Source organism: Entelurus aequoreus, linkage group LG05 (assembly GCF_033978785.1).
Source record: "Entelurus aequoreus isolate RoL-2023_Sb linkage group LG05, RoL_Eaeq_v1.1, whole genome shotgun sequence".
Taxonomy (NCBI): Eukaryota; Metazoa; Chordata; class Actinopteri; order Syngnathiformes; family Syngnathidae; genus Entelurus; species Entelurus aequoreus.
The window spans coordinates 74,976,675-74,987,035 of NC_084735.1; the positions used below are offsets into that span (position 1 = coordinate 74,976,675).

Here is a 10,361-nt window from a genome sequence, read left to right on the forward strand (position 1 = left end):
GGTATCGGTAATTAAAGAGTTGGACAATATCGGAATATCGGATATCGGCAAAAAGCCATTATCGGACATCCCTAGTTAAAACTAGTTTTCTTAAATTTTTTATGATTTTTAAAATGATTTTAAAAAATTGATAAAAAAACATAATTGCTACAGATTATATATACATTGAAATAAACTTACCTTATTGAGTTTTTAAAATATAATTTAGTAGTACTGTTTGATTCCAAATAAAAGCTAAAATGAAAGCAGTCATATGTGAGGGGTTACCAGCAGGCACAAGACATCAAAACAACGTTGAGAACTTGTTGAATTAGGTCCTGACTTCGAGCAACTCAAACCTAACGTTGGAACAACATGCTTTTTGACGACGTTTATTAAACGTCGTCAAAAAGCATGTTGGGTTCCGACGTTGATTTGACCATTGAAGTTTGGTCATTTCTCCACCAATATTCTACAGCAGTGGTCCCCAACCACCGGGCTGCGGCCCCGTACCGGTCCGTGGATTGATTGATACCGGGCCGCACAAGAAATTTAAAAAAATATATATATGTATTTTTTTTTTTTTTTTTTTAATTAATAACATAAAAAACACAAGATATACTTACAATTAGTGCACCAACCCAAAAAAACCTCTCTCCCCCATTTACACTCATTCGCACAAAAGTGTTGTTTCTTTCTCTTATTAATATTTCTGGTTCCTACATTATATATCAATACAGTCTGCAGGGATACAGTCCGTAAGCACGCATGATTGTATTTTTTAATGACAAAAAAATAAATAAAAATTAATAATTTCCACCCACCCCCTGGTCCGTGGGACACATTTTCAAGCGTTGACCGGTCCGCAGTTACAAAAAGGTTGGGGACCACTGTTCTACAGCACAAATATAACGTTGAAACAACATGCTTTTTGACAAAGTTTATTCAATGTCAGGTTGTTACATTGACTGGACCGTTGAAGTTTGGTCATTTCCCAACCAATATTCTACAACACAACTATAACGTTGAAACAACATGCTTTTTGACGACGTTTAATCAATGTCGGGTTCTGACGTTGATTTGACCGTTGAAGTTTGGTCATTTCCCGAACAAAATTCTACAACACAATTATAACGTTGAAGCAACATGCTTTTTGACAACATTTATTCAATGTCGGGTTGTGACATTGATTTGACCTCAGAAATTTGGTCGTTTCCCAACCAACAACGTGGACATCAACGTTGTCTCAAATTACAAATACAACTATTTTGCAACGTTGTTTCAAAGGACATGTATGTATAATCAACGTTGTATTAATGTCTTGTGCCTGCTGGGTTAGCTCACTTCAGAAAATATAGCAAGGATCCAAATTGTAAAAAAAATATCTTGTCAAACATCTAATAAAAAGCAGCTCAATGAACATAGTATGTTTTATTCTATTATTATATTATATTGTATTTTCCGACTGTTAGTTAGACAACCCTGTACATATGCTACCGATCTACGTCAAGATAATGATGCAAAAGATGTCTCATGTGTACGTTTTCCTAAACGTGTTAACCAGAACAATCGGGATTTCCCGTTCATTCATCTCTCGGGCCATCTGGCACCAGACGCACGGCTGACAGAAGGTGGCGCACACGCAGTCGTCAAACATGGTGCCCTGCGAACAGAAGAAAATCAAGTTAACGAATGACGCGACTTGCGGTTAACGGATACTCTCGAATAACTTGGCACGTTGTTAGCATGATGTACTGGAAAGACACGCAGAAGAACGACGGAACTTGTAACAATAAAACAAATCATAATTTCAACTCGCTAGCTAGCCATATAGCTAGGTCGCATTACAAGCTGGCTGTAAATCCTATAGAATGGCCAATCCCGAATGTTTCATCTCTACTTTTTACACAGAGGACACTTTTTTTTTCTTTTTTTTCTATAAATTTGCAACCTCATTCATGCAATATGAGTTTTTACTCGTAACATTTGGACTTGATTCCAGTGATTTTTGTTTCGTGATATGCAAATTTTAGCGTAAAATGTTATCTGTGTTTTTGAAACACTTTAGTCTGTAGTAGTAAAAGTTTTTTGCATCAATGCACAACTTTATTCTCGTGAATATTACTTGTTATTAATATTGCTGTATAATCATACTTTTTTGTGGTTACATTTTTACTTAGATCTTGGAGGTTTTTCTTGTAAAATTAGGGCTTTATCCTCAAAATTACGATTTAAATTAATAATGGAATATAAAATTACAACTTATTTTGTAAAATGTCCTCTTATGTCTTGTAGAATTATGTATTTTTTGCATAAATGTCTGACTTTAGACTACCGTAATTTCCGGACTATAAGCCGCACCAGCTAAATTTAGGGGAAAATACAGATTGCTCCATATATAAGCCGCACCCAACTATAAGCCGCAGGGTTTTGATGTGTAATTACCGTAGTATATAGGGGTTCCTGCTACCACGGAGGGGATTGTCGGGACAGAGATGACTGGGAACGCAAAGCGTCCCATTTATTAACTATAAATCTTTCAATCATTCAATCAAACTTTCACATCTTTGACATGGCGAACTGCATTCGTGCAGAGTACAAATAATACAACGGTGCAAAGTAATACAAAGTGCTCGCATATACGTTATCAAAATAACCAGCCTACCGGTATATGAAAAGTCAGTCTTTAATCATTGTGTCATCGTCTTCCTCCTGCGTACTAAAACCACCCAAATCCTCTTCGTCGGTGTCGGAGAAGAACAGGCCGTATATAAGCCGCACCGTTGTATAAGCCGCAGGGACCAGAACGAGGGGGAAAAGTAGCGGCTTATAGTCCGGAAATTACGGTAATTAATAGGATTTTGCATTATAACAACTATTTTCATCATACTTTATTACACTTTAGTCTTGTAGTGGTACAACTTTTGTCTCCTAAAATTAATCATTTTAATGATAAGACATCATATGTTAATAAACAATTTTACGAGATAATTGCTTCAAATTTTTTTCAGTTGGGGCAGCATGGCTCGGTTGGTAGAGCAGCAATGGCAGCAACTTGAGGGTTCCAGGTTCGATCCCCGCTTCCGCCATCCTAATCCCTTCCGTTGTGTCCTTGGGCAAGACACTTGACCCACCTGCTCGCTGTGGCAACCAAATTGGTTGATATGTAGCTTAAAGATGTAGATAATGGGTTTCACTATGTAAAGCGCTTTGAGTCTCTAGAAAAGTGCTATATAAATATAATTCACTAAAGGTTCGTAAACCCAAAAGGTCGCAAATAGAGGGGTTTGTAAATTGAGGTTCCACTGTAGTAGTGAGACTTTGTTCTCCTATGACTATTTTTGCAATAATGACTATGAATGTGAGTGTGAATGTTGTCTGTCTATCTGTGTTGGCCCTGCGATCAGGTGGCGACTTGTCCAGGGTGTACCCCGCCTTCCGCCCGAATGCAGCTGAGCTAGGCTCCAGCACCCCCCGCGACCCCAAAAAGGGACAAGCGGTAGAAAATGGATGGATGGACTTTTTTTCTTGTAAAATTTTAGCAATGTGTTGTTATTATTTATTTTCTCTTAAAGTTATGGCTTTTTGATCACGATCATGATTTAATCAGGATCATTTCTAAGGAAGCAGATTCTGAGATAAAACTTGTAAACTAGCCAACCAGATACCTTTTTTTTCTGTTTTTATATTTTTTCTGTTTTCGAGGGGTGCACAAAAAAATCTGTTCACATCCGAATCGCGATTCTTATTCATCACAGTTCTAAAACGATTCATAATTTTTTAAAATTGATTAAAAAATGTGTGTATCTATATATATATACATATATATATAGATACACACATATATGTATATATATATATATATATATATATATATATATATATATATATATATATATATATATATATATATATATATATATATATATATATATATATATATATATATACATGCATTTTTTATCGATTTATATATATAATGTAAAAGTTCGGTCACATTTTTCTACCAGTTATATTTCTCAGATGTAACTAATTTTCATCACATTTAAGTTTAAATTTAATGTTAACTCTAAATATTATATATAAATGTTAAATCTTAATCTAAATGTACACGCTAAATGATAAATGTGAGCGCTAAATATTAAATGTAAACCTAAATCTTAAATCTAAATGTGAGCGTTAAATTTTAAATCCAAACCTAATTGTAAATGTAAATGTTAAATCTAAACCTTAACACAAAACTAAATGTAAAAACTAAATGTTAAATCTAAACCTAAATGTTAAGTCTAAACCTAAATGTTAAATCTTAAATTTAAATGTGAGCGCTAAATGTTAAATCCAAACCTAAATGTTTAAATGTAAACCTAAATTTAAAATCTAAATCTAAATGTGACTGCTAAATTTGAAATCTAAACCTAAATCTAAATCCAAACCTAAATCTTAAATCTGAATCTAAATCTTGAATTTGGATCTAAATGTGAGCGCTGAATCTTTCGCCAAGTATAAAGATGAATATGTATATTTATCATTGCAGACAGCCCTCCACCTTTCTTACTGCGGAAGAAACATGACCGACGATGCTTAATGACAACTAATGTCAATAAAGTTGCATTTTTTATTTTTTATATTATCACCAAACGTGTGAGTGTGCAAGGCAGTCTTTTTTTTTTTAAGTGTGCAACTTTATTGGCATTATTTGTCATTAAGCATCTGTCATTTATTTATAAATGATTGATTTATATAGGCTAGTAAGGTGAAGTTTTGTATCCGACAGGTACAAAACTTAACCTTACTAGCCTATATAAATCAACCATTTATAAATACACATTAGTAGGCTAAATTAACCTCTTCAACATAAAGCATCTGTCATGTTTCTTTCTTCCACAGTAAAAAAAAGGTGTAGACGTGTCTGCAATGAGAGGCAGAGATGTGGGCGTGGCTTTGCGGCCGAGAGAGGAGTCGAATTGGTGGAATATTTTTTTACATCCTATAAATATTCATCTTTACACTTGGCTAGATTTAGCTCTCACATTTAGATTAAGAGGGCAGCACGGTGGAAGAGGGGTTAGTGCGTCTGCCTCACAATACGAAGATCCTGGGTTCGATCCTGCGCTCGAGATCTTTCTGTGTGGAGTTTGCATGTTCTCCCCGTGACTGCGTGGGTTCCCTCCGGGTACTCCGGCTTCCTCCCACCTCCAAAGACATGCACCTGGGGATAGGTTGATTGGCAACACTAAATTGGCCCTAGTGTGTAAATGTGAGTGTGAATGTTGTCTGTCCATCTGTGTTGGCCCTGTGATGAGGTGGCGACTTGTCCATGGTGTACCCCGCCTTCCGCCCGATTGTAGCTGAGATAGGCTCCGGCGCCCCCCCCCCCCCGTGACCCCAAAGGGGATAAGCGGTAGAAAATGGATGGATGGATTAAGATTTAGGTTTAGATTTAACATTTATCGCTCACATTTAGATTTCAGATTGATATTTAAGATTTAGGTTTAAATGTAACATTTAGGTTTAGATTCAACATATATATTTATATTTAAGATTTAGGTTGAAGTTTAGTATTCAGGTTTAAATTTAACGTTTCGATTTAGATAGAATAGAATAGAAAGTACTTTATTGATCCCTGGGGGAAAATTCAGCACTACAGTTCGCTCACTATAGACAAGAATAATAATAAATAATATAATATATTATATATAAAATATATAAGTAATATAAATATACTCTACATATACTACATATACTCAATATTTAATTAAGTAAAAATATTATATTTAAGATTTAGATTTTGATTCAACATACCGTATTTTTCGGACTATAAGTCGCACCGGAGTATAAGTCGCACCGGCCGAAAATGCATAATAAAGAAGGAAAAAAACATACATAAGTCGCACTGGAGTATAAGTCGCATTTTTTGGGGAAATGTATTTGATAAAACCCAACACCAAGAATAGACATTTGAAAGGCAATTTAAAATGAATAAAGAATAGTGAACAACAGGCTGAATAAGTGTACGTTATATGAGGCATAAATAACCAACTGAGAACGTGCCTGGTATGTTAACGTAACATATTATGGTAAGAGTCATTCAAATAACTATAACATATAGAACATGCTATACGTTTACCAAACAATCTGTCACTCCTAATCGCTAAATCCCATGAAATCTTATACGTCTAGTCTCTTACGGGAATGAGCTAAATAATATTATTTGATATTTTACGGTAATGTGTTAATAATTTCACACATAAGTCGCTCCTGAGTATAAGTCGCACCCCCGGCCAAACTATGAAAAAAACTGCGACTTATAGTCCGGAAAATACGGTATACATTTAAATGTGAGATTTAGGTTCAGATTCAACATTTAGGTGTAATATTTAAAGTCAATATTTAATTTAAACTTAAATGTGAGAAAATTTGCTAAATCTGATAAAAGTGAGAAATATATCTGCTAGAAAAGTGTGACTGAACTTTTACATTCGGCCCCCTGTAAGGTAATGTTACGGCTCTTTATGTACTTACTCTGATTCCGTAGCGTTGTCTCATGGACGCCCTCATGGATATGGTGATGGCCGGGACACATCCTCTCAGGAAGAAGTCCACCAGGGGGAGACAGAGGCACTCACCATAGTCCCTTGCCTTTATGCAGGTAAAGCAGGGGAAGCACCAGAAGGCGAAACAACCTTTATACACAAAAACAAACGCAAATTGTTAAAAATAAAAACCAATGACCCCTAGATTGAAACAAAAAGAAGACACTCACACATTGGAATGTCGTGACAACAGTCACATATTCCACTCCCCCACTCGCTAGATTCCTGGTGGACCATAATGGGCCCAGGTTGCGTGACCACCATTTTGGACGTCATTTTGATTCCTGAAAAATTAATCGATGAAAAATCTAACAAAATGTCAAACTTTTGGATTAAGAATAACAGCTTGCAAGTTTCGGTTAGCTCAGGGGTCGGCAACCCGCGGCTCCGGAGCCGCATGCGGCTCTTTGACAACTCTGATGCGGCTCAGCTGCATACTTGGCGACCCTCCTGGTTTTCTCAGGAGACTTATGGATCTAAGTACCTCTCCTAGATAACTCCCAGGGCAAATATAATCCTATTTTCACTCTAATTACTAAATTAAGGGCGTGCCCTAATTGCACTGCAGTAAATGTCCTCTATAGCATTTACAAACAGCATGCTAGCCCAGCCACATGTTGTATGTTGTTATCACTTGCACACACAGGAGACAGCAAAGCATACTTACTCATCAGCCACACATCTTACACTGACGGTAGCCGTATCAAACAACTTTAACACTGTTACGTTACAAATATGCGCCACACTGTGAACCCACACCAAAAAAGAATGAAAAACACATTTCTGAAGAACATCCCACTGTAACACAACATAAACACAACACAACCAACACCCAGAATCCCATGCAGCACTAACTCTTCCGGTCTAGATTATACACCCCCACTACCACCAAACCCCCCCACCCCCGCCCCCCTCTCCGTGCGTTGGTTGAGCGGAAGAGTTAGTGCTGCATGGGATTCTGGGTATTGGTTGTGTTGTGTTTATGTTGTGTTACAGTGCAGATGTTCTCCAGAAATGTGTTTGTCATTCTTTTTTGGTGTGGGTTCAAAGTGTGGCGCATATTTGTAACGTAACAATGTTAAAGTTGTTTTTGTACGACTACCGTCAGTGTAAGATGTGTGGCTGTTGAACTAGTACGCCTTGCTGTCACTTTCGTGACCAAGCTGGAGCTGCATTCTACATGTGGCCGAGCAGGTACACTGTTTAGCCAGCCTGTAGAGGGCGCCAAAAGCAGTGCCGTCACGCTCTGATATTCGGGAGCCTCCCGGAAATTAGAGGTGTTTGGCAAGTATGACGCTATAAAGCGCCATCTCACTTTAAATGTCGCGGGCCGCACTAACATCAAATTTCCCCATTGAGATGCGTGCCGGTGCGTGTGTCAGAGACCCCTGGTGTGTCTGAGACCCCTGGTTAACATAGCACAAGGCAATTAAGCTTTGTATGCAGTGTTATTAATTTAAAATTTTCAAAAAAATTCTGTGGCTCCCATTCATTTATTTAATTTGTGAAACTTTCCAAAATGGCTCTTTGAGTGGTAAAGGTTGCCGACCCCTGGGTTAGCTACAGTAGTTAGCTAGGTAGTTACACAGAAAGATTGCTTGCTCGCTAGTTCTGTTATTCTTTCAGATGCAAAGATTTTAATCTTACTCTTAGGAATGGTCCAGAATTTCAGATCTCATAATACAAAACCCAAACCAGTGAAGTTGGCACGTTGTGTAAATGGTAAATAAAAACAGAATACAATGATTTGCAAATCCTTTTCGACCTATATTCAATTGAATAGACTGCAAAGACAAGATACTTAACGTTCGAACTGGTAAACTTTGTTATTTTTTGCAAATATTAGCTCATTTGAGATTTGATGCCTGCAACATGTTTCAAAAAAGCTGGCACAAGTGGCAAAAAAGAATGAGAAAGTTGAGGAATGCTCATCAAACACGTATTAGGAACATCCCACAGGTGGACAGGCTAATTGGGAACAGGTGGGTGCCATGATTGGGTATAAAAGCAGCTTCCATGAAATGCGTGAGCAAATTGTCGAACAGTGTCAGAACAACATTTCTCAATGAGCTATTGCAAGGAATTTAGGAATTTCACCATTTAAGGTCTGTAATATCATCAAAAGGTTCAGAGAATCTGGAGAAATCACTGCACGTAAGCGGCTAGGCCGAAAACCAACATTGAATGCCCGTGACCTTCGATCCCTCAGGCGGTACTGCGTCAAAAAGCGACATCAGTGTGTAAAGGATATCACCACATGGGCTCAGGAACACTTCAGAAAACCACTGTCAGTAACTACAGTTTGTCGCTACATCTGTAAGTGCAAGTTAAAACTCTACTATGCAAAGCAAAAGCCATTTATCAACAACACCCGGAAACGCCGCCGGCTTCGCTGGGCCCGAGCTCATCTAAGATGGACTGATGCAAAGTGTAAAAGTGTTCTGTGGTCTGTTGAGTCCACATTTCAAATTGTTTTTGGGAACTGTGGACGTCGTGTCCTCTGGACCAAAGAGTAAAAGAACCATCCGGATTGTTATAGACACAAAGTTCAATCTGTGATGTTATGGGGGTGTATTAGTGCCCAAGACATGGGTAACTTACACATCTGTGAAGGCACTATTAATGCTGACAGGTACATACAGGTTTTGGAGCAACATATGTTGCCATCCAAGCAACATTATCATGGACGCCCCTGCTTATTTCAGCATGACAATGCAAAGCTACGTGTTACAACAGCGTGGCTTCGTAGTAAAAGAGTGCGGGTACTAGACTGGCCTGCCTGTAGTCCAGACCTGTCTCCCATTGAAAATGTGTGGCGCAATATGAAGCGTAAACTACGACAACGGAGACCCCCGGACTGTTGAACAACTTAAGCTGTACATCAAGCAAGAATGGGAAATAATTCCACCTAAAAAGTTTCAAAAATGTGTCTCCTCAGTTCCCAAACGTTTACTGAGTGTTGTTAAAAGGAGAGGCCATGTAATACAGTGGTAAAAATGCCCCTGTGCCAACTTTTTTGTTATGTGTTGCTGCCATTAAATTCTAAGTTAATGATTACTTGCAAAAAAACGAAGCTTCTCAGTTCGAACATTAAATATCTTGTGTTTGCAGTCTATTCACTTGAATATAAGTTGAAAAGGATTTGCAAATCATTGTATTCTGTTTTTATTTACCATTTACACAATGTGCCAACTTCACTGGTTTTGGGTTTTGTAGTTGGGAGTGAGAAAAATGCATTTTCTGAAGGTTTATTGAAAAAAAGGCGCATAACCTCTTGAGTTATTTTGCTAATTATAACCAACAGACAAAAAAACAAACAAACTCCAAAAGTTACAGACACTCCAGGTGGAGTTAATGAGCCCTAAAATTGGTTAAAAAATTGCTTTAAAAATAAACAATTATTACTTACTTTATTTGGGTTTTGTTTTTTGTTATTGGACGGACATTTAATCAAAACAAATGTTCGTTGACTAAGAGGATAACACAATTAACTGACATGTTAGTTAACGTATTAAAAACGAGACAAAAATATTGACAGAAACGAAATCCAATCATATTTGATTTCGTATCAGCGAAGGGTGGGACAAGTTCGGAATATATCCAATCACAGCTCTTTAACGACGTACATTGAAAGAGGAGTGGGGGTCAGTTATGAAGGACAGCCAATCAGATGCTCTTCCTTTCACCGCCAAAAACAAAACCAAAATGTTTAACATGTTCCGCATCATAATATGTGTACAACTGGGCTAAAGTGAAGAGGACACATTTAATTTTTACTGCTATGATGCC

The 10,361-nt window shown here is 37.4% G+C and overlaps 1 protein-coding gene across 1 annotated transcript; it reads right to left on the reverse strand.

Annotated features, from left to right (window-relative positions):
* Positions 1 to 1,471: 1,471 nt before the first annotated feature.
* On the reverse strand, positions 1,472 to 6,848 carry LOC133649849 (cornifelin homolog B-like). The gene is made up of 3 exons (XM_062046526.1): positions 6,743 to 6,848; positions 6,502 to 6,662; positions 1,472 to 1,642 (listed from the first exon to the last, which is right to left on the reverse strand). The coding sequence occupies exons 1-3, from the start codon at positions 6,846 to 6,848 to the stop codon at positions 1,511 to 1,513; spliced, it is 399 nt and encodes a 132-aa protein (XP_061902510.1). The 3' UTR covers positions 1,472 to 1,510.
* Between the last annotated feature and the right edge of the window lie 3,513 nt (positions 6,849 to 10,361).

Coding starts and splice junctions, on each gene's coding strand:
- LOC133649849 (XM_062046526.1), bottom strand. CDS start 6,848: ATGACGTCCAAAATGGTGGTCACGCAACCTGGGCCCATTATGGTCCAC. Junction 6,663..6,742: donor TTGTCACGACATTCCAATGT/GTGAGTGTCTTC, acceptor TTGTGTATAAAG/GTTGTTTCGCCTTCTGGTGC. Junction 1,643..6,501: donor GACAACGCTACGGAATCAGA/GTAAGTACATAA, acceptor TTCTGTTCGCAG/GGCACCATGTTTGACGACTG.